Source organism: Vanacampus margaritifer, chromosome 1 (assembly GCF_051991255.1).
Source record: "Vanacampus margaritifer isolate UIUO_Vmar chromosome 1, RoL_Vmar_1.0, whole genome shotgun sequence".
In the NCBI taxonomy this organism is placed as follows: domain Eukaryota; kingdom Metazoa; phylum Chordata; class Actinopteri; order Syngnathiformes; family Syngnathidae; genus Vanacampus; species Vanacampus margaritifer.
Window position 1 is genome coordinate 2,520,695 of NC_135432.1, and position 24,351 is coordinate 2,545,045.

The 24,351-nt window shown below is 40.1% G+C and overlaps 1 protein-coding gene across 4 annotated transcripts in view; it reads left to right on the forward strand.

Moving 5' to 3' along the window:
* agap1 (ArfGAP with GTPase domain, ankyrin repeat and PH domain 1) overlaps positions 1–24,351 on the forward strand; it is a 93,628-nt gene that overhangs the window by 19,227 nt on the left and 50,050 nt on the right. For 2 of the 4 annotated variants that reach the window (XM_077568705.1, XM_077568690.1), the window contains 9 exons: positions 5,881–5,939; positions 6,025–6,112; positions 9,027–9,041; positions 10,419–10,504; positions 10,627–10,768; positions 12,044–12,178; positions 17,872–17,999; positions 20,695–20,850; positions 20,924–21,016. In XM_077568705.1, coding sequence (XP_077424831.1) covers positions 5,881–5,939; positions 6,025–6,112; positions 9,027–9,041; positions 10,419–10,504; positions 10,627–10,768; positions 12,044–12,178; positions 17,872–17,999; positions 20,695–20,850; positions 20,924–21,016 — 902 coding nt within the window. The remainder of the gene's footprint in view (positions 1–5,880; positions 5,940–6,024; positions 6,113–9,026; positions 9,042–10,418; positions 10,505–10,626; positions 10,769–12,043; positions 12,179–17,871; positions 18,000–20,694; positions 20,851–20,923; positions 21,017–24,351) is intronic. The other 2 variants (XM_077568714.1, XM_077568696.1) reach the window with 1 other exon arrangement.

Below are 24,351 nucleotides of genomic sequence, written 5' to 3' on the forward strand. Positions count from 1 at the left end.
GAGATATCAATAAAATTCAGCTTCACGGTGCTTTACACAATCTTTCAATGTATTTGTACATATTGGACTTATAGTAGGACTCCAAAGTATATTTGTATTCAAGTTCGGCACTCTCTAAATTACTGGTTTATTGGTATCGGTTGAAAATAATAGCATTATAATGCATTCCTAGTTTTAGTAACTTATTTGACCTCATTCACTCCCAGCCATTTTCACTGAAGCAACCCCCTTTGCTCCCGGCTGTTTCATTGGATTTTGACTGATTTAGCAAAGCCCACAGAATATTGTGTTCTGTTACTATAAAAACATGGGACCTACAAAAAAAAAGATTAGTCTCTTCTTTCATCAGGGAAAAAAAAGTATATTTGTATCTGTCCACGGTTTTGCAGCAATTAACATTGGAATTCACATTCCTGGTGAAAACACTTGACAAAAAGAGCTTGTTGCAACATGGCTTTGGCTGATCTCTTATACTCTGCTGCCATTTTTTGCAATAACTACCATTGCTTTAAGCCACCTCTTCATGTCAGAAGGTGCATCCAAGCCTTTGGTATGCTCTTGCATACTTTTTTTTTTCTTCTTTTTTAATGTTTAGAGGTTTTGGGAGGGGAGGACAAAGTTTTTACAAACGTTACTACACGTTTTTGGGCTCGAATTAGTTAATATGTTTCTCAGTACAGAGCTGGATTTATTCCTGTGGGATACAAGACCGCAGGCCATTTTTCAAAATAACTTTAAATATATACTTGCTTAATAAATAGATTTGTTTTTATGTTAAATTTCTGAGTGCATCTCTTGATGGAAAAAGTTTGAACACCCCTGGCATAAAACAGACAAAGGGCACATTTGTCTGTGTGATATTAAATCTCAAGATCTGAACTTGCTAGGTTGAACCCAACCCCCACCCGCTACTGTGCACACTCCCAACATGCATCCAGTAACACCTGCAACCCCCGTCTGACCGTCAGACTACCAAAGTGCTGCTTCAATGAACACACGTCCTGCCTGGATCACCTTAGTTGTGTTTGTTTTTGTCCTCACAACATGCTGACGTAATACCGGCCAGGCCATGCTGGCGTGCAAACGGCGCATCAACGGTGATCCCCCCCCCCCCCTGCTGCTTAAAGCTCTTACTGTATATAAGGCTCAAATCCATCAGGAGACGCCATCGCTCTCCCTGATGTGCGTACGCCCTTGAGAAGCCAAGAATAGAGATTGACGGCCATGATATAAACACGTGGTTGCTTCACATCCTTCGCTTCATTTGCATAGTGAACCAGTTACGAGCTCGCTGGTGTCACGGTGGCTTTGTTTGATTTAGCATGAAATGAAAACTGCTAGCATGGTGCCTGCCAGATGTGTTGGTGCAAAGCTGCTGGTGGGGGGATGGATCCGTGGAGTGTCGGAATGATATGTAGGTCAGTGCGTGTATTTGCGAGGTATTTATGCATAGGAGCTCCTTTTTGACTTCTCCATGACTTTTCCCAATTGCTTGTTAACAGGACAAACTCTTGAATTCAGTATTTTAGGCACGAGCCGAGTCGCCGCCTCGTGTGTTTGTTTGTGTTAGCGCGTGCGCTTGTGTGTGGTCACTCGGCACGAGACAACACGGCTGCCAGCAGTTAGTCAATATGTGATTCTGTGACAAAGCATGTAGATTATAGTCAGTGACGCTAATTTGTTTCATTTTGCTGTAGACAAAAAAAAAAAGGGTGACATCAAAATTTAGGAGCTAATCAACATTTCAGCTCTTATTTTCAGGTATTTACTGGGAAGCAACAAAGATTTGGGTTTAGCCTGTGAAGACTAAATTTGAACTAGTTACAACAAACATAAAAAGAAGAAAGCTCCATATGATTCAGGATAGGCAATTATACAGTACATGTTAAACCAACATATTCAATCCCTACTTTTTATACACAATACGATAATTATCACAATATAAACCTCACAATATGATTATCACAAAATTGTGGGGAGTTTGGCAATGTAAAAAAAAAGCTCACAATTATGTATAAAAACCCTTATTGAAAAAACAAAAAAGTTGTTCATAACAGCACTGCCGAAGAAATAGACGTGGCCCATCGATTTTATTGTCATGTGCTCCGTTGTCATTGGCTCAGCGGCTCAAAGTATCATGATGGTCTTTGTAGTTCACAATTTCACAATGCTGTGTTTGGCTGAAGCGGGCGAAAAGTAATGTTTTTTAAAGGAGATGTTGAAAAATATTTATTGGTATTTTTGAGAGCGATAACTGCCGCGGTGGCCAAAACATGCCTAATTAAAAATTTAACTGCAGTAATAAACTAACCACCAGAAGCGGCTGGAACTTTACAAATGGAATACAACCTTGCCTTTTCAACAGATGTGCTGCTTTTCATATCGTGAATTGATGATGACAACGATATCGTGGCGGTTAAAAAAAATGCTTTGCATTTTCGTGTATTCTTTTATTCTGTAGCACTACGGTGTGAACTACTTTGAACAGCAAAATAGCAGGTTACTTAATAAGTGGCTAGAGAGAATATACAGTAAAGGAGGAGTGGAAACCTTAAAAGAATTAACTATAGGCATATAATCATTGAATCTTACCTTTGACACCATGGCGATGTCATTTTTAATGAAATATTAGGTGTTTCAAGAAATCGCGGAGGAGAGTGAAGAAGGAAGAGGAAAAATAACACCAGAGCGGGTCCTCACAGGGCGAGCGCATTAATCACTGCACCATTCGTTTAGATCGGTTCAGTAGTGCAAAAGTTTTACTTGTAGTTTACACAAGTATCATCCAGAATTGATTTTAAAACGGCCAATTGTCATTTCATTGCACTTTGGCATTGCAAATGTGAAGGATAATTGATTGCTTTGAATTCATCCATCCATCCATCCATTTTCTTAACCGCTTGTCCTCACAAGGGTCGCGGGGGGCGCTGTGGCCTATCCCAGCTGGCTTCGGGCAGTAGGCGGGGTACACCCTCAACTGGTTGCCAGCCAATCGCAGGCAGGGCGCTTTGAATTCCTTTGGACAGAATGTTTACTGATAAAAGGCTACTTTTGTCGCTATCCTGTGAGCTTGGAGGTCTCGGAGAGGGCAGACGTGCGTTACGTCCGCAGAGGCGGTGCGAGTGTGGATCTTCTCCTAATGACGTCAAAAAGTGCTCGTTTTCTCAGATTGGGAGGGGCTGGTGCTTGGAGAGTAGAATGACCTAGAATTTCTCCAAAGAGGGGCGAATAGAGGAAAACACCACTTAGATGTTTTTTTGCTGAGGAATTAGCATTTTAGCATGGCCAAAAACACGTTGCTGTCCCTTTTAAATGAATGTCAACTGAGAGGAGGTGGCTTAAAAGGTTAAAAGTATAATGAATATTTATAATATAAGAAGTACCTTTTATTCGTCCCATGTTGCAGAAATGTGCATGGTTTGAGGAATGGCGATGGCTGAGCTGGTATGCTATTGCACATGACTGACGAGGCAATGCGGCCTTGATTTGACAAGTGACAGTTAGCATACGATGCGTACACCCTCCCCCGAGGGGAGCAACTGCCATTCAAGAGTCTTGTTTACCGCGAGCGACCGCACATGTATGTGAAGGAGACGTTTTAGAATACGCTCACTTAAAGTTGGCCAAGTGCTTTCTCAAAGTAAAAAGTTTGTAAACTCGTTTCCAACCTTTGCTTGCCCGTGTGGGTTTTCTCCAGGTATCGTTCCTTCATATGCCAAATGTACATTCATGGAAGACTTCCATTGTCCGCGGGTGCAAATGGTTGTGCTTCTCTCAGTCCTGCAATTGATTAGTGACCACTCACTGGTGTCTTTTCACTCTAAGGTGGCTTGAATAGGCTCCAGCCTCCCAGTGATTCGGAACCGGAAACGTTGTTTCGGCAATTGCCATTCATTGTCTACAAATAATGTGACATTTCTTCAAGACGAGGGCCTATTTGTTTCCACCTGTTATTTGATGCAGTGAGCTCTTGTGAAAATGGTAAGAATTTGGTGCTACTTGTCTGTATATCAGCCAGCTCTGGTTGGCGTCAGGCAGAGGTGGCAAATCCAGTTCCAGAAAGTGAAAACCCTGCCACAGTTTGGCTTTAGCCACAAATGCATCAACCGGTTTGAGTAGATCTGTAAATCTGCTGCAATTAGGGAGAACCTGCTTGGGATTTCTCAAACAAGCATGTCATAGACATGTTATCAAGAAACGAGGGAGGTGATTAAAATTGTGGGGAAAAAATGTCTTCTTTAATGTTGCAATGATGCTAAAATGAGTACACACCAATGCAAGTGGCCCTAAAAACAGGAAACAGCTGAATCAACATCCTGCCTGCCAGCGAGCGTTCACACAGGCGGGCATCTGTGGAAACCTCTACAATGTCCTCCTGTGTGTTTGGATTCTCCTGGATTCTGTCCAGACTGATAAGGATGGAAGTGTGGAAACTTGGCCTCAAACATTGATTGGGGTGTAACAAAAAAAAAAAACGATTGGAATCGGAAAATTGGTTTTGATTCAGATGATGCGAGTTGAACCGATTTGAATCGTTCCACTTAAAAATATATCGGCATATGTATTCATTTGTCTTTTATTAGAGAGAAATATTTGAAGGAAATGACATATTTTCAGTGCTGGCAAATTAATTTATATTTATGCAAAATGACAACAATAAACCTATTGCATCATCATACCCTTTGAAAATGAACCGTGCTGAATCATAATTAGAGATAGGTTATAAGGTTTTTTTCAGGACCGATACAGATTATTGATTGATTGATTTTATTTTTCCACACTCATTCTATTTCTTCTGATTCACTATTCATGAGACCGCCTATTCACCTTTTTTTTTTTTTCCTGCGGAACCTATCTTCTCATATCAGCATATTGTTGTGCTCTTTCTGCAACACCTTAAGATGGCGCCAAAGCCCTGACTAATAACTGTTTAAATTATTATTACAGGCATTCGTAAACATTTTTCTGGGCGGCGCCAATTACTCGCAGCAGGGCTCGTCCCCGATCCCCCCACGAATAGCGAAGGTTTCGTGTACCATTAAGTTTGATCCGTAGAAGCATCTTGGCGTGCAGCGCTACATAAATGATGGATATTTGTAGGTCAAAGCACGTTCTAGATATTTCCTGGAACGGTCAGATGAGTGAAAGTGCAAGCCAGTCGGGCTTCTCCAGTACCTGGAGGGCTTTTAGCACGTTTACGCTCTCGCAGATTGCAGCTAATGAATTAGTGAGAAGGTCTGGAGGGGTGTGGCCTACTGGCCTACTTAACGCACATGGACCGACGCTTCGCTAGCGTTCCAAAGAGGTGACGAATTTGTAGTCAATTTCATGTGCATTTATGCGGGAAAATTCTGGAACGGTATCATATTCAAGCGTGAATGTAAACATTTTGTTTTGCCATAAACAGACACCCATGCAAAATGATCAAATTAAAATGTGACTTTTCGAAAGATTTATTGCGAGTTAGATTTTTATCAAGATTTAAATATTTAATGTAACAATCTTTTTTTTTCCCCTACTTTGAAGCACAAAAACGTGACCCGTATGTTGAGTTATTTATATTGCTCATTGCTCATCCCCGTGACCCATCCGATTCGTAAATGAATAAAAATGCACCCCGATCCAAAAATACCAACAAAGTCCCATTCAACATGTTAAATGAAAAGAGGGCCCTCTCTGTTCAAAAAAAGTCTAAATTGTAGAAGTCATTTGTGCATGTGATAGAGGAACGCGCAGCACATATGGATCGCGGCTGTGGCAGCAAGCAGCGTGCGTGCTTTGTGCGTTTAAAAATGGATGCTTTGACACAACGTGATTGAGTCATCAAAATGCTTGACATGACCCCCCCCCCCCCCTTTTTTTTTTTCTTTTCTCATCCAGATGCGTTTGTGAACAGCCAGGAGTGGACTCTAAGTCGCTCCGTGCCAGAACTCAAAGTGGTGAGTCCCCTGAAACGATTTCCGTCTGTGGCATCCAAATCGAAAGTTTCCTCTTTTTTATTGAAGAAGTGCGCTCTCCCTGCAGGGCATTGTGGGTAACCTGGCCAGCGGGAAGTCGGCGTTGGTCCACAGGTACCTGACGGGAACGTACGTCCAGGAGGAGTCACCTGAAGGTACAAAGACACAACAAGCAGTAAAAAGAAATGTTGACAGGATCACACCGAAGAAAGGAGTTGAGGATGATTTGTGGTTTGAGTTAAAAAAAGTGAGTTAGTGACGTCCCAAAAAACAAATCTTGCATTATTTTGATGTCATAGTCAACATTTGTTGTTTTGAAAACCTACACAAAGCACAGGGAGAACATGCAAACTTCACACACAACTCCCTATTTCCGTTTTTATATTATTTGATTTTGTATTTTTAATATCACCACAGTTCCTCTTTGAGTTGGCAAAGGAAAGCTATTCATCAAACAGTAGTTTTTCTTTTCTTTTTTTGCAAAAATGAATTCCTGGTAAAGGCACTTTTACACTGTAGGAACTTCCTGTCAGAACTTGGAACTTTTGCAGGAACTTATGCATGTTTGCATTGCAGGCACGCTTCCAAAAATAAAGTTTTGGGTCATTTTTGGGGGGCAGAGAAACCCGCATGAAGGGTCCGACTTTTGTTTTGAGCTCAGGAACCTTTTCTTTAGGTTTGGCGTCTGCAACGCTGAACATTTCAAAATAGACGAATGCTTTCTGCATTTTAACGTTATTTCAGACGCCACATTGGAAAAGTCTTTAGCTGCGGGTTAGGCTGCGTTGTTGTTATTTTTTTTTTTCTAGTGTGAGTTCAGAGGAAACCAGGAAGCAGCATTCACAAGTTTGGTGAGCTAGTGCTACAATTAGCACAAGGCAAAAATCAATAATAAAATAACCGAGCAACGGTTTGTATCTCAAAACCCAAAAGTTTGGTCACTTGTCGATGTAGCACTGTAAACTGTATATATATATATATTATTTTTTTTAATTAAAAAAAAAAAATGTTTTTGTTATTTATCTCCAGTCAATTGTTCAACCACCTTTTAAAAAGCCATGCAGTTATTTTGTTAATAGTACTTTGTTGCATGTGTGAGCTTGTCAATTGGAAGTCAAAACTTCTGACGAGGTTTCTTTTTTTGGTCAATAACCCTTTTTTTATTTCTTTCTTTGGATGACAGCATACATCACAGTCTCGCCAAAACTTGTGGATATTTTGGTGTAAACTTTTCCGGTTTCTGACCGCCACTTCCAGTTTCCTCTGTCCTCCTCCGCAGGGAAAAAAAGCACACAATCCGCACCTCCACATCACTGCTAGCTCTTCGTCTCAGACTCGTACCTTTTGTAGAACGGTGAACAAATATTGGATCAAAGCGCAACAGTTGTAATATACTGCACGTTAGTCATCCATCTCAAATGTTGTTCATTATTAACCCAACACAGCGATGATTGGAGAGGTAAAATTGTAGAGTTAAATTTGTGGGAGTTCATTTTAACTCTCATAGTGTAATTTTAATGTTTTCAGAGTTAAATGATTGCCTAGACTAAGATCAACTCCACAGTGTTAGATTGGCTCCGCCTTTCACCTGCTCGTGTGCAGTTTGAGAGACAAGTTAGCGCCATTTTCCTCCTCCCTCTTTCTTCCTTGCTTATTTATCACTGGGAAATCCTGACAGTCTTGACGGACAAAATGGGTTTCAATTCATTTTCATTTCGAAACACTTGACGGGCCAAAGCTGCAGGTTACATTTATTTAGTTAAATGTCTTCCTGTGTCGTGTTAAGTAACTCTGCTTTGTGAGTTAAAAATGGACTCTCTCCCAGTGTTAAATATTTTCACTATTTCACAAGTGCTGATTTAACTCTGGTAAGTGTGGAACTGTATAAAACCCCAAAAAGTGTTGAAATCAACTCTGTGAGAGTCATTCATCACTGCACTCAGATGGTGATGATGATGCAAACAGATGGGTCAAAAATAACCCAACAATGGGTCAAAAATGGACCGATCCTCTACTTGGGTCAATTTGACCCAATTTTGAGTCAAGAAATTAGTCTTTTACATTTAGTGTAAAACAACTCATAAATATTGGTTAGATCCTTTACTTAGGGTATAAAAAAAAGGGTCATTTTGTATAAAACAACCCGAAAAGTTGGGTCAAATTGACCCTTAAAGTGTATCGTTCCATTTTTTTATCCATAATTGGGTTACTTTTGACCCAACTGTTTTTAGAGTGTGGGCTTTTTGCTGTGTGCCCCCTAGGAAAGCGTTCATGTGCCTCAAAAGTCTTGAAAGTACTGCCACCCCAAAGCATTTTCGTTTATCCCACACAAAAAAGACCAAGAACTTAGAAGAGTTCCTGTTTTCTGATGACCATGCCAAGTTCCGAGTTCTGGGGTTCATTTTGTACAGCGTTAACTGCAGATGTGCCATTCGGTTACTTTTTAGCTTGTGTCACCTCTGACAAATGTTCGTATTGTTGGGAGTGCTGGTTGAAACTGTGACAGGCTGCTGGGCCTGCTGCAGGCCAAAAGAAGTTTCTGTGTTGTTTTCAAATTCCTGGAGCCTAAAAATATGCCGTAGTCTTGATTCTCATGCCAATTGATTCGGAGCTGAGACGGTGGCTTTGGAACAACACAGCAACCGCAGCGCCACAAAGCCGCTAACCAGAACTATTCTGAGGCTGCACACCCAGCAAAGCGGTAGCCGCTCGGCTCTGTGGTGCGTTCATGGACGCTCGGACACAGAAGCGTTATCCCAGCCGAGACGGATTCCGGCCAGGCGGCGCGCGCGCTCGCACAGCTGATTGAACGTCTTTAACCACCAAGTGTGGGCAAATGGAAGCCATCTCACGTTTCTAAATTCACAGCCCACGAGGGGAAAAGCAAGCTAAAAAAGGCGTCAAATGACAATTCCGGAGTTTTCATTTGAATGCATCACTCTCAAGCACTTGGCTGTGATCTCTTGCTTGCCAGCCTGACGGTGGCATTAAGGCCAACGATTTGCCCTTTTCACCCTTCACCTGTGTTTTTTTCTCTCCTCTTTGTCTTCTTGCTTCTCGGTATACTAGCTGACGTGGATGCAGGTAACTATCCTCTTTTTCACCTTCCTTTCATGTTCATCACACCCGGAGAGTTGCAGCAGCCTGGCGAGGACAGCTTTCTTTCCAATCATTTTAATTCATTGGTTCTTTAGTAGAGATAGACCGATATGTTTTTTTTTCGGGGCCGATACCGATTATTAGTAGTCAAGGAGGCCGATAACCTATGTTTGGAGCTGATATTCATTTTCATTAAAAGGGGGAAGGGATATTGGCTTAAAAAAAAATGTAAAAATACAAATGCCAATCTTGACTCTGTTGTAATGTCTTAAAGCATATTTATTGAATTTTTTATCCAGATTTTTCAAAATGTATAAGTTTTTTAAATTTATATATATATATATATATATATATATATATATATATATATATATATATATATATATATATATTTAGACAATTTACATATGTTTAAATTTCTAACGAAATGTCAGATTTTTAACTCATTCACTCCCAGCCATTTTCACTGAAGCAACCCCCTTCACTCCCGGCGGTTTTACCGGATTTTGACTGATTTTGCAAGGCTACAGAATATTGTGTTCTATTGCTATAAAAACATGGAACCTACTAAAAGAAAGATAAAAGTATATTTGTATCTGTTTCCGTTTTGCAGCAATTAGCATTAGAATATAGCTAAGTTTCATCATTATTCACAATTCTGTTTAAAACACTGGCAAAAAGAGCTTGTTGCAACATGGCCCTGGTTGATCTCTTATAATCTGCTGGAACCTGCTGGCCGTTTTTGTAATTACTACCTATGCTTCACCCATTCTCTGCAGTTCAGAGGCTGCACGAAGCCTTCTGTATGCTCTAGCATAAAAAAAAAAAACATAAACATATAAATACGTTTTTGGGATGATGGCAATATTTAAAATAAACATTTTTATACATTTTTGGGAGCAAATAAGTAAAAAAAAAAAAAAAAAGCAGATACCTGATATTCGTCAAAATGGCGAATATAGTCACCGATAATCGGTCTTTCCCTATTCTTTACTGCAAACTATCTTGGAATAACCATAATACCAAACTGAACCCCAAGCTCAACTCGCCTGGCTAATACAACCTTCATCTTAGTTTGCTCTCGGTCCCCTCTCATCATCATCAATCAGCCATCATTGATCATGGAAGTAATCTTTCCTTGCTCCTTAACTTCTCAGAGTTACAATTCAGCATTCATGATCTCTCATCGACATCAGAGCATTCTGCGTAGCACAAACATCTCCCAATCAGTAGAGGAGGTCGTCAGCTCCCAATTTCATCCAACCAATCGTATCATTCCAATTGAGATCCAGATCTGAAATCCAGTTGGCCCAACAGATGTCAAGTCACTTCATGTAATAATGTGAGTAATGTTTCCTTTAGGTGGTCGCTTCAAGAAGGAGATGGTGGTTGATGGGCAGAGTCACCTGCTGCTCATCAGGGATGAAGGGGGCCCCCCGGAGGCACAGGTGAGTACCGAATACATCCCCATGACTGCCGAACCTTGTCAAGGTGAAGGAGTCTTTTTGTGTGTCCATTTTGGCTTTTTGTGACGAGTCACATTGCTTCCCTTTCCTATTCCCATCTACAGTTCGCTTTGTGGGTTGACGCGGTCATCTTTGTCTTCAGCCTAGAGGACGAGATCAGCTTCCAGACAGTTTATCACTACTTCAACCGCCTTGCCAACTACAGGAACGCTGCCGACCTGCCACTGGTTTTAGTTGGCACGCAAGGTCTGACCCCAGGGCACACACATACACACAAACAGAACTGTATATAACAGATGTGTTGTAACAGTTTTTTGTTTCTGATACACTGTCGCCATCTAGTGGAGAGTTCATATAGTCACACTTATGATGATAGATGGGATAGTGCTACCTTGACCAGACCTAGCAGATTAATTAGTTCTTTGATCAAGCTCGTAATGCAATTTATTCGTATATCGAATCAATCTTCCAAATCCAAATAAATTTAAATGCATATTGCATCAATTTTTCCTATTAAAATTCAAAATAATCATGCCCTGCCAAAAAAGAAGAAGAAAAACACCAAGCAATTGATCGTAACTGAATATTTTATTATTATTTTTTTTTTAAATTGGGCTCTCATAAGTCATTGTACCATTGTGTTATGGAACACGAAATTGCACAAGAATGTATTTTCTCTACATTTTAATGTTTATGGGAAGAAACTGAATGCAGACCCCCCCCCCCCCCTCCCAATTTTTTTTTAAATGGACACAAGTGTTTTTCCCATCACAGCGACAATATGTATCATGTTAGCTTTCTCTGTCTGCGAATGAGGCATTCTTAATTTTGGAAGATTGTGATCTTGCGATTTGGTAATTTGACATAAAACTGTGGAAAAAAAAAATCGGCTACCGGTAATTTAGAACAACATGTTTGGCCACTGGAAGCACGACCAGAACTTCTTTTTATTTTTTTACATTTGATGCAGTCCATTATCTTAATTAACTATTTCATACCCTTGATTTAATGAGCTTTTAATAATTGACCATGACTCTTTTGTGTCTTTGTTGCAGTTGTTCATTAATTTGACATGGTTCATCCTAGTATTTTAAATACTTTTTAAAATAATTAATCATTATTTTTATTTTTTGTATCTTGGCTGAAGAATGTTGGAGACCTTTTATTAAAGAAATTGGGAACTTTTTTTAATTGGGGGGGAAATTAATTGTATTGGTATTTTAATAAAAGGAATCTTTCCAGCAAACAAAAAAATAATTTTAAAGAAAATAAGAAATTCAATTATTATTAAAGCTGTGTATGTCCTTTCCTGTCCGGCCGGTCACGTTGAAGTTCCAAGTGCTGTACTCTGAGCTCACTTCCATCCTAAACCAGCAGATGGCACCAAATGACTAATTCTGCAGCATGTAAAGCAAAGACAAGGGATATATGTTGGTGTCTGATATTTTGATTTAGTCGCATACATCTCAAATTTTTTTTTTGTTTGAATCCATTCACTGATATGAAAGCTGCTTTCCTCAGACGCCATCAGCTCATCGAACCCGAGGGTGATTGACGACAGCCGGGCCAGAAAACTGTCCAACGACCTGAAGCGCTGCACCTACTACGAAACCTGCGCCACCTACGGCCTCAATGTGGAGCGAGTCTTCCAGGATGGTGAGAATCTTGATTGCAGAGTCCAGTCTTCTGGGAAGGTCACATTCCCCCGCTGCACATTCGCCAACTCTTAATCGCCCGTCAATTAGGGGGGAAATTGACCCGCTCAGCTATTTAGCTCTAACCGAACAGCAATTAAGTTTTATCATAGCGAGGGGAGCAAGGCAAGGAGGGGCACTGCGGAAGAGAGCCTTCCTTCCCCGGGAGGATTCATAAAACACCGACGCATTAAAGGACAAGGCACGCCCACGGTTACCAAGGTCCAGACATGGCTGACAGTCCATGCTTGGCCTGGATGCATAGCATCCATAGGCTTGGAAACCAAACTGTATGATTCTTTGTCTGTACTAAAGCTTACACAGACAAAGTTTTATGTTTCCAAGAGTACAACCACGCTGGACATATAAATATATAAATATGTTTTTTGATACTTTCTCCTGCACTCCCCAAAACGTATTTAGACGTTTTTTATGGGGGGGGGTTATGCTAGAGCAGTGGTTCTCAAATAAGGGTGCGTGTACCCCTGGGGGTACGTAAAGGCACTCCAGGGGATACGTGAAATTTTAATTAATTTTATATTCAGTAGGCTATTCAATTTCAGTATCATGAAAAAAAAAACAGCATCTCCCCCATACCAGAATGGTTTGACCCAACTTGTCATATACCACCTAGAATCACTTGGAAACTTTATTTAAAATGTAATTTATTATTTATTTTTGAGAACAGAGCTTTACTATGATAAAAAAAAAACTTTATATTGATAATAATCTGTATGTGCACAAATCTTTATAATAAAATTATTTATTTATTTATTTATCTATCTATTTTCATTTCCAAATAGTTCAAAAGACCACATGAATACAAAATGAATTCCAAAGTTAAATAAATCAGACAGTGTTTCAGTGAAAATGGCTTGGATTGAATGAGTTAAAGGGGAAGTCACCCCCCCCCCCACAAATTTTTCAAGTCTAAATATGGCATTCTGGTTAATACTGCGTTAGTTGAAAATGAGTTAAGATGCAAAATCCAGTTGTTTTTATCCAGCCCAGGGGGCGGCCATTTTGCCACTTGCTGTCGACTGAAGATGACATCACAGTTGCTCAGGTGTCAGGTAACAACCAATCACAGCTCCGCTTAAAAACAAACAAACAGGTGAGCTGTGATTGGTTGTTACCTGAGCCCTGAGCAACTGTGATGTCATCTTCAGTCGACTAACAGAGTAACTGGCAAAATGGCCGCCCCCTGAGATGGATAAAAGCAACTGGATTTTGCAGCTTAACTCATATTCCACAAATGTAATATTAATCAGAATGTCATGTTTAGACTAGTGAGGTCACATATAACATATTATTGTCAAGAAATGTTTAAGGTTGACTTCCACTTTAATGGGGGAAAAAAGTGCACGTTGGATACTAGCAGATTAACCTATATCGATTTGTATTCATCTGCTTTGACTCAAAGCCCCCCCCCCCCCCCCCCAAAAAAAATCTGGGGGAAAAACTTGCTGTCTTTAACCCTGCTTGCTTGCCTCCGTCAATGCTTAAATGCTATAAAGTGATCATTTGGTTTGTGTTAAGTACTTTGTATCGTGTGCCACGGATTTGGCCCGCGTCCTGTTTAGACACTCGAAGCCAATTGCTCGGTCTGGCAAGACAACATGGCCACCTGCGTGTGCGTGCATGTCTGGAAGTTAGAAATCAACATATTGAAGTTGGACGAGTGCCAGCAATTACTAGTTTGCCAAATTTGCAACTGCCTCGTTGCCATAGCGACCTCTGTGTAAGGAGCATGGTGTCATATTTTAAAGAGATTTGCTTTCATTTCGCTAATGGTTTGTGGATGAGCACAGATTGGTTTATTTGTTTTAGTTTGAGACTGCGCGTGTGTGTGCGTGCGCATTAGACATGTAATGAGAAGTGAAGCCTGGTCCAGTTGGGAGAAGTGACCTCTGTGTGAGGGAAAGGGGGGGGCAGGGGGGGCAGGGGCGAGGTTGACTATGCTGTGGTCCTCGTCCATCAGCGTGCTAATTTAATTAGCCTAATTATGGCGACATGAGCCCCAAATGCACACACACAGCGCGCGCGCACATACGCGCACACACGGGCGCGTCTGTGGCTTCTTTCTCATCTGTCAGAGTGTGGAAGGCGAGCACATCGTTCACACTCCCTAACAAGCTGAGATGAGCACTCGCTAATGTTCACCCACTGCAACACAGACACACGTTAAGTTCACCTGCAGGCTACACATGTGCTATTAGGAGAAGTAGACCATGAAAACAAAAGTAAAGTTTTACGCCTTGTTTTTCTAATTGTACATCGTGTGTGTGTGCGCGTGGGTGTGTGTGTTCACCTTGAGGTACACAAATGTAATCCAAAATAGCTCCATAGTAAAAGTGATCATCATTATTGCATCATTAGTCCCTACCTTCCCAGGCAGCAGGCTTGATTGTTGTTTTTATGTTGGTTAGTTTGTTTCAGAATAGATTAATTGGGGCCAATTGAGGAATTAATGTAAATGTGGGCTATTTATGCCACTGTTGTGTTCCCCGGTTATACAAATGCCTGTTCAATTGTTTAACTTTTAATAAGACAATTCTATTGTAGTTGTTTAGGATTAGTTCATACCTTTTTTTTTGGGGGGGGGGGTGCCCTTCAAATGTCAGCTTTCAAAGATTGTACATAGAACATCAGATTTTTACTCTTTAAATGTCTGCTGTCACGATTTAACTTTACAGACTGCTGACTCAGCGACACTCCCCCACCACCGCCATCTTTATGTGACAATCGGTCATAAATCTGATCAGATCGCTGATGTCAAAGCAAGTGGTCGCCTCTCACACCGAAGTTGTGATTGATGGAGAAAGATAAATTGTTAATTAAATTATTAAATTAAATGTGCAGTTTAAATATTTAGCGCATCCTTATAATAACTGTTCTTCACACATACACTGCCTCCTGCTGGCTGCACGCACCCTTTTGAACCAACACATTACAGATCTATCCAGACGTCCAGATAACGCGTGTTTTTTTTTGGGACTGTAGGAAGAAGCCAGCGTCTACATTAGGGGTGGCCAAGTTCAGTCCTCAAGAGCCCCTATCCAGCCTGTTTTCCATGTTTCTCACCACTAACACACATGATTCGTTATTAGCCTTCTACAAAGCTTGCTGATGAGCTGATCATTAGATTCAGCTGCGCTGGAGGAGGGAGACATGGAAAACAGGCTGGATAGGGGTTCTCGAGGACCAGACTTGGCCACCCCTGGTCTACATGAGCTCCACAACTAAAAATCCTGAGCTGACATAGTATTATTGTTATTATCCAGAACCTACTGGCTGAAATGGAGGACCAAAATTGCCAAAGTAAAAAAAAATATTGTAAAAATAAATAAATGACTAAGTAAACAAATAAAGTGAAAATAAAAACTGATATAAAAAATATTGAAAAATTAAATACAAAAAAAATATTAATGGGATTAAAAACAACAATATATATATATTCTTAAATAAATAAAAGCTTAAAATAAATGTTGAAATAAATATATAAATAGAAATAAATATCAATCAATATATAAAAACGCCTGACAGCGCGCCTGCAGCATGAAATAAATAAATATGAGAACAGAGTGTTTTTATTTATTGATTGATATTTAATTCTATTTATATTTTTATTTTTTGTATTAATTTCCACATTTTTATTTTTTGAATCTCGTGTTGTTGTTTTTATTCATTTTTACTTAAGTTTATTTAGGGACATATATTTTTTGTTTAGTTTTTATTTCCATTTATATTTATTTTTTGTATTTAATTTTTTAGTTATATTTTTTATATCCGTTTTTATTTTCACTTTTATTCACTTATTTATTTATTTAGTCATTTATTTATTTGTAATTTTGACCGTTTTAGTCCTCCATATGCTGAGACCTAATAGCCATTGTGCCATTCCAGTCAAATAAGATCCTCTTTCCTTTGCTCCTATCAAAGTTTGAACAATGCCGCCAGATGTGGTGAACATAGCGTGCAAAGAACTTAATTTAGGATGCGTTTTATGTCAGACAGAATTCACAAGTCATAATCTCGATTGGAATTTATTTCGCAGTGAGTTTTGACACCTCATCTAGCCAACGATGTTCTCTCTGTGGCTGCCCTTGGCTCGCCTCGCCTTGTGACACTGGGAGGTAAATGTTTACGATGGGCTCCTCATCAAGCAATTTTAACGAGTTCAATTAAAGCAATTGCGTCGACTGTATTTATTGGCTGATTGGATCGGAGACAGAAGACACTCGGTGAAGTCTTAACTCTCTCATCCCCTTTCAAATGAACTTGTGAAGTTTTAATCCACGTTCAGCATGTTCGACCCTTCTTCTGTTTTTAAAGTAGAAATATGATCGATGTTCTGTGGTACAATTTTTTTTTATTTGTAAGTCTTTGCTGCTAAGATCTAACGTTACAGAATAATAGCCTGGTTTACATTCCGGCCAAACAGTATGAAAATGCTCCATATAAATACCTGAATCGGAATGAAAAGGACCAGACTTGGCCACCCCTGGTCTACATGAACTCCACAACTAAAAATCCTGAGCTGACGTAGTATTATTGTTATTATCCAGAACCTGCTGGCTGAAAAGGAGGACCAAAACTGCCAAAGTAAAAAAAAAAAAAGTAAAAATAAATAAATTACTAAATAAATGAATAAAGTGAAAATAAAAACTGATGTAAAAAATATTGAAAAATGTAATAAAAAAAAAAAGGAATTAAAAACAACAATATATATATATATATATATATATATATATATATATATATATATATATCCTTAAATAAATAAAAGTTTTAAAAAATTAAAAATAAATATACAAATAAATGTTGAAATAAATACAGAAATAAATATCAATCAATATATAAAAACGCCTGACAGCGCGCCTGCTGCATGAAATAAATAAATATGAGAGCAGAGCGTTTTAATTTATTTATTGATTGATATTTAATTCTATTTATATTTTTATTTTTTGTATTAATTTCCACATTTTAATTTTTTTGAATCTTGTGTTGTTTTTTTGTATTCTTTTTTTTGTTTGTTTGCTTTCCCTAAGACTTTTTTTCTATTCATTTTTACTTATGTTTATTTAGGGATAAATATCGATTGAATTGGAATGAAAAGGCTGAATCCAAATGGAAATTCATTCAGAATCACAGGGGTGGCATATTCCTTTCGTCAATCCGAACCAGCGTCATCTATACACTTCATTCGGAATGGCGAGGGTGCGTCCGACATGCGCATGCTCTGTCTTGACGTAAATGCGTCTTGACGTCATCGTTTGCACCCGCTAAAATGGCGCTGGCTCCCCAGAGCTTGTCTGCGAGGGGAGAACTTGTTTTTAAGTACTTGAAACAAAAAAAGTGTTAACACTATCACAACTACTGTGCTAAATGACGAATGAACTCCATCTTTATAAATCACGTGATCGATGTCCGTGCGTTCCGCGGCTGCTACGGGGGCCCATCTGATTAAACGGGGGAGCATATAAACGGCAGATCGGAATGAATCACGTCACATGTAAACAGGTGACCAGAGATCTTCATTCGGAAGGACTAATAAGTCTCCATGTAAACCCGGCTCATGTCACCACCTAGGTCAAATATTTGCATAATATCTCTGCAAGCGATTGATGGTCATGTTTTTTTTTTGTGCTACAGTTGCTCAGAAGATCGCTGCCACTCGGAAGAAGCAGCAGCTGTCCATCGGCCCGTGCAAATCGCTCCCGAACTCCCCGAGTCACTCGTCCATTTGTACCACGCAGGTGTCCAATGTCCAGGTCAACCAGGTGAGTGGGGCCGCTCGACGACAGGTAGCGAAGTGAATAAGTCGTTCCAACCAAAAAGTGTTAAAAAAAAAAAAATCAAAATGCGGTAATGCAGACTTTCAGTTTTAATTGTAGACTGTTCACAAAAACATCGAATTGCAGCCGTTTCGTGTGATAGCGACGAGATAAATGTAAAGACAGTGGTGTCATATTTCGGACATGGAACATGTCATAACATATGGCGTCTTGTCACCAAGGTATATTTCAAATTTGGCATTTAGTTTTGCTGCCATTCCACTTTTTGCGTACCAGTGCAACACAAAAGTGGCAATCTGTCATCCATTCACAAGAGAATGCGTATTTTACTATAACTCTACTAACAGTTAGGAATCTTTGTCAATTGGCTGATTTCAGGATGAACCTTAAAATGCACTATGACCTTTACCGGTGAATTTAATTTGATGTCAAAGTGCTCAACATGTGTTTGAGCCATGAAAATAAAAAGTATGTCGGCTTTTGTGTCTTTCTGTACCTCTTCCAGTTTCTCTGTATTTCTGTTGCAACCTGCTGGTAACCCTCTCAGGCTACGTTCACACTGCAGGTCTCATACATGTCAACCCATAAGGTTTGTCCGTATTTCTTACGGATTTTTAAGTGTTGCAAAAGCATACGGGCGTATTTGGAAATGAATACGGATTTAACTGTTTTCATGAAAATAATAATATTAGTATATATTGCTTACCCTTTTTAAATTTATTTAGTATTTACTGTCGGCTACGTGCTACACGTGTGCATAAGCTCGATTTAAACAACAACCGGTCACAAAATCTCGTCTATCGCGCGAGACTTCTAACAGTTTTCTGACATGCGCAGTTAATAAATTTGTGTTAGCGCGAAAATTGCGAGTCGTTCGCAGTGGTTGAGAAAATGGGGGACAGGCCGGCCAAAAAAACAAGATACACCGGACGTTTTCGTTCGGAATGGACGGATTTATTTAAGGTAATTGGTCCGTCAAAACTTGGAGAAGAGTATGCATCATGTTCGCTTTGTTCACGGGACATTAAGGTTGCGGCATCTGGCATTTACGATGTCAAAGAACATTTGAAATCAAAGTTGCACGAGAGAAATGTGAAGCAACAAAAAAGTCAACCGTCCCTGTGATATTTAGAAATCTGTTTTTTCTTTGTGCAATAAAATGTCATTTGGAACAAGATACGGTCAATGTCTTCATATAAGAAAGAAAGTAAGGTAAGATTAATGTTATTGCATGAAACAGCTTTAGTATTGATAAAACTGGCATAAGGATTTTTATGGGAAAATAAGGATTTTATGGGTTTGTAATACAGGTGGGACCAAATTAGGGTTGACATGTATGAGGTCTTAATGCTCAATTTAGATTTTTGGGTGATATCGGATTTTTTTTGGAGTGAGCGTTGATATTACCTATTAATTGCGACCCCAATCCGTCTGCTGTGTGAATGTTATGCTTCCCCAAAGTGACCCGCATGCGCAGAAGAAGATACAACGTCACTCGCAAAGCTGTGTTTGCGGAAGTAAATACGTTTGGTTTCAATTTTCTGTAAGCTTCATTTGTAAATAAATCAAACGTATGGTCCAGCGTTTCAGGGCCGCCGACTTTTATAAGTCCGTCGTCAGGGCTCATATTTTTACCATCTCATATCTACAGAGGAGCGATGCGGGAGGAGGTAGAAATAATATTTTGTGAAAATGAGGCGAGCCTGTTCGAGCGCTTCATCTCACGGCGACCTCTCCTATTTTTTCCCCTCCCCTAGCGATGACGTCACGTCTTTGCCGCGCGTAATAAATGAGTCGTCTGCGTGACTAAATTACTAACACAGTATCACCACAAATGTCAACTGTATGCTTCATGTTTCAAGTGGGATTAAATTAAAGCCACAACTGTTACTCAAAACAACTTTACCGATTCACGTACGTCTCCCGTGCGGACCTTGCGGATGCGTCAATCATAAATCAAGCTATTAATGCCCCCGCCCGCGCGCAGTTGACATAAAATTGGACTTTTGATGACGTATGCGACCTAGCAGCCGTTCAGAATGCAATCGCATTACAAAAATTTGAATCGAGGACCACATATGAAAGTGACCCAGGTCGAAAAAATGAAAAAATCGGAATTGAGCCCTTCAGACTGACATAAAAAAGTTTGAATGTAACCCAAGCTCACTGGCCGCCTTCTATTTGAGCCCTCACAATAGTGAGATACAGTTGTTTAATACTTAATGTAAAAATGTGAACTACATGACAAAGTTGAACCAGGAAGTGTATTGGATCAAACACCTGATTTGAATTCTGCCATTTGGCTCCTTGTTAGAGAACAGGAAACGTTGAACATGTGAATTCAAAAAAATATACATGCGGTTCATTTAGGTTCACCTGTAAAGGTTATAGTGTATATTGGTTTCATCCGAAAATTTCACTCAAAAGCCAAATATGCGGAACTTTCTGTTACTCTCATACATCAATAATCAACAATAAAAAGGTGATGGAAAATGGTACTGGGCGGATATTTTGGACAAAGCCAACATCCCATCCAGTTGTGCACAACTGTAGATATCACCATTCACCACTAGTTGGCAGACATCCGGTCGTGCTCATAAGTTGACGGGGCTTCAGTTCCCTGTCAGAACAAGAACACCGAACTAACTCGTTCCACTTCCTGAATGTCTTGTTGTTTCAGACAAGTAATGGCGGCGGCAGTTTAAGTGACTACTCGTCATCGGTGCCGTCCACGCCGAGCACCAGCCAGAAGGAGCTGCGCATCGATGTCCCGCAGACCACCAACACGCCCACGCCCGTCCGCAAGCAGTCCAAGCGTCGCTCCAACCTCTTCACGGTGAGTTTGTGTCCACACGTGTTTGCCGCTTCTCGGCGACATTGTTGTGATCGTTGAATGATCTCTCGCACAGTCAAGGAAGACCAACGAGACGGACAAGGAAAAGAAAGGTCTGGAGGCTCGAGCCGACAGCATCGGCAGCGGGCGAGCCATTCCCATCAAACAGGTAAGACTTCCTGTCTGCTCGCTCTTCATTAAGAGTGAAATCACACACTTGACATCAATTAGAGCGCCGAGCTCTCCCGGGTCCTCCAAGCGCATCATTAGGAGACTGGCGCCTCCCCTCCCTCTGTTCCCCCACTTGATCGCCCACTTCACGCCACCGCGTAGCACTTCAAGCTGCTTCCTTTGCATTCGCACTCTCATCTGCAGACGAGCGCTTTGGCGGGCGCGCTGGCGTTTTCAAGGAATAAAGGAGCGAGAGGAAGGGGAGGGCGAGCAACCTGCTGTGACGGCGAGGGGAGCGTCGGAATTGGCTCTTAATTTGCGGCCAACGTGTCGTGGCGGCGTCCCCGACAAGCATATCAGGCAATTAGCGAGCGCTAATCATGACCCTCGTGTCGACGCCGCAGCCTCGTTTGTAATCTCTTAATGAACAAATTGCATCTCTGATTAGGGGCCGTCTCACCGGGAGAGAGAGCAGGCGAGACGGTAGCGGAGGCATCGGTAATTGCCTCGGGATGGCGTTCCCATCGTGTATTTCAAAAGTTGTCATGTAAATGCGTCTCAGTGGGGACAGTCCACATTTTTGGTGGTATTAATTTACTTTGAGAGCAGTTGGAGTGTCATAAAAACGGAATTATCTGACGATAGTTGAACTGTTACCAAGTGTGGGACAAATGTCTCTCTTAGAGCTGTCCAAATTCATCAATTAATTGACAAGTAATCGATTATCAAATTAATCAACAACTATTTTCCTAAGAGCGGTTGTTTAGATTATAATTGTGTAATTATTCTCTGATTTCTGTAATCCTTCATCAGAGTAGACTGATTATCTTTTGCATGCTTTTACGTGCCCGAAAATGTCGGGTCGAGTACATCAATTACCTCTCATTGATATTGCTGAATTGATGTCTTGTTGGTTTTTAGTCACTAAAAAATACAGATACAAATACAAAAAAACTGTAATTATGGAAGAAAATGGTTTTGTAATGCACATTAGTGCAAAATAACATTTGATACGATTAATATTTATATATTATAATAATAATTCTATGAATAATCGATAGTGACAGCCCTAGTCTAATTGCTCGTAGGGCTGTGCAATTAATTGAAATTAAATTACAATTTCAATTATTACACTTAACAATTACAAAATCGTCATAATTGTAAACTAAAATAAAAGATTATTAACTAATTTGCTCCCAAAAACGTATAAAAATGTTTAAATTTAAATGTTGCCATTATCCCAAAAGCGTATTCATACGTTGTTTATGTTTTTTTTATGCTAGAGCATACAGAAGGCGTTGATGCAGCCTCTGACCTGAAGGTCACTTAAAGCAATGGTAGTCATTACAAAAAACGGCCAGCAGACGGCAGAAGAGTATAAGACATCAACCAGGGCCATGTTGCAACAAGCTCTTTTCCCCAGTGTTTTCAACAGGCTTGTGAATAATGATGAAATTTAGCTATATTCTAATGCTAATTGCTGCAGAACGGAAACAGATAAAAATATATTTTTGTTCCTGATGAAAGAAAAGACTAATCTTTCTTTTTGGAGCTCCCATGTTTTTATAGCAATAGAACACAATATTGTGTGGGCCTTACAAAATCAGTCAAAATCCAGTAAAACAGCCGGGAGCAAAGGGGGTTGCTTCAGTCAAAATGGCTGCCAGTCAATGAGTTAATACTAATTATGAGCTGTTTAAATGTATATATTTGCACCTTTTTCATTTTGAAATGACTAATTTTAATCAGTCTTGTTTGGTCCAAAAAGAACTTGCATAATTAAAGTATTTCAAAGAAATGTATTTGTCTTAATATTTTTTACGTTGAAACATTTTCTTTTGTACCAAAAAACAAATGATTGTCCCAATCGTGATTGCAATTATTACCAAATTAATCGTGATGAATATTTTCTTCATAATCGAGCAGCCCTAACTGCTCGTGTGTGTGTGTGTGTGTGTGTCATTATCACACAGAAATGAAGGAGCCCTCTTGATGTTCTAATCTATGTTCCTCTTCCTCATGTCCTGTTGCGTGTTCACCAGGGAGGTGAAACTAAACGGCGCCATTTTGAACCCTCACAGGAGCTGTCAGTCATAAAGATTAGAGAGGAAATCCGTCAGTTGGACGACGCGTTGAGTGTTTATGGGGTTTGAACTCCAGAGAGCTCACCTGTGGGCCACTTGGCGACCACTCCTGATCTCATTAGAGCGACTCGGGACCACTCGAGGTGATGCCGGTTCAGCCCGCCTCTTCGTAAAGAGGAGCGCTCATTAAAAATACCCGTTGCAGTGGTTGGGTCACAGTAACAAGAACAGTCTGACCTAATTGGTCCTGTGCACGTATTATGTTTACACACTTTGCACTGTTATCCGTAGTCGAATGCATATTAGTGGATCAGGTCGTTTGCGTTACACGAGGGAGGTCATACGTTCAACTCCAAATAACAACGAGGGGGAAAAAAAATCCAGACTTCGTACTTTTTATTGCTGTTTTCCTTCAAATGTTGGCAAAATGATGTTTGGCGATGTGATGAAGCGTTCTTCGGATACGAGTTTCTGCAGACCTAATGGTGAGTGAAATGTCCCACTGAATAATAAACCTTGGAATCATTTTTTTTTCTGGAATGCAGCGGATGCGTCCAGCTTTGTTTACTCCTCCACATCTGCTCCACTTCACTAATTAGCCGCTAATTGGGGCAGAGAAAGCGAACAGCTCACTCACGTCTCAGTCAGGCAGTTGACTGAGGAGTTCTAGGAACTAATGACGAACTGGCGAACTTATATGCCAAGTACACTCTAAAAAAAAAACAGCTTGAAGCAGTTGTGGGTAGCTGTCAAATAAACAATAAGTCATTTTGGCCAATCATTCCAGAATTCTACACAAACTGCATACGGAACTGAACCTGCAGCAAATTTACACAACTACTGTAAAAAAAAAACAAAAAAAAAACGTAGTAATCATTTTTATTCAGTCACGTTTGAAAATATGGCAACATTATAAAACATGAGTTAAATAACAATGGTGTAATGTTATGTAATTAGAGGAGCTCGGCAATTTTCCAAAAATGAAGTTGCGGTAAAAGCGTTAATTGTCATATAGGTCAATATGATTACCTGAAGTCATAATGACAGAAGCAGATCGCAGCATGATGAAAAAAGCCAAAGCGTTGTCAGTCAACATTAAGTTGCATTCATGCGTGCGTGCACCTTGCAATAATGGATGAATATGAATGATGTCTGATGAAGAGAATGCTGACAGGAAGCGAGCGGGCTGTCGATTTGCGCCTTCCGGACTTTCCTGCTGATGTAAACCTCTATTACCAACATTCCCTGA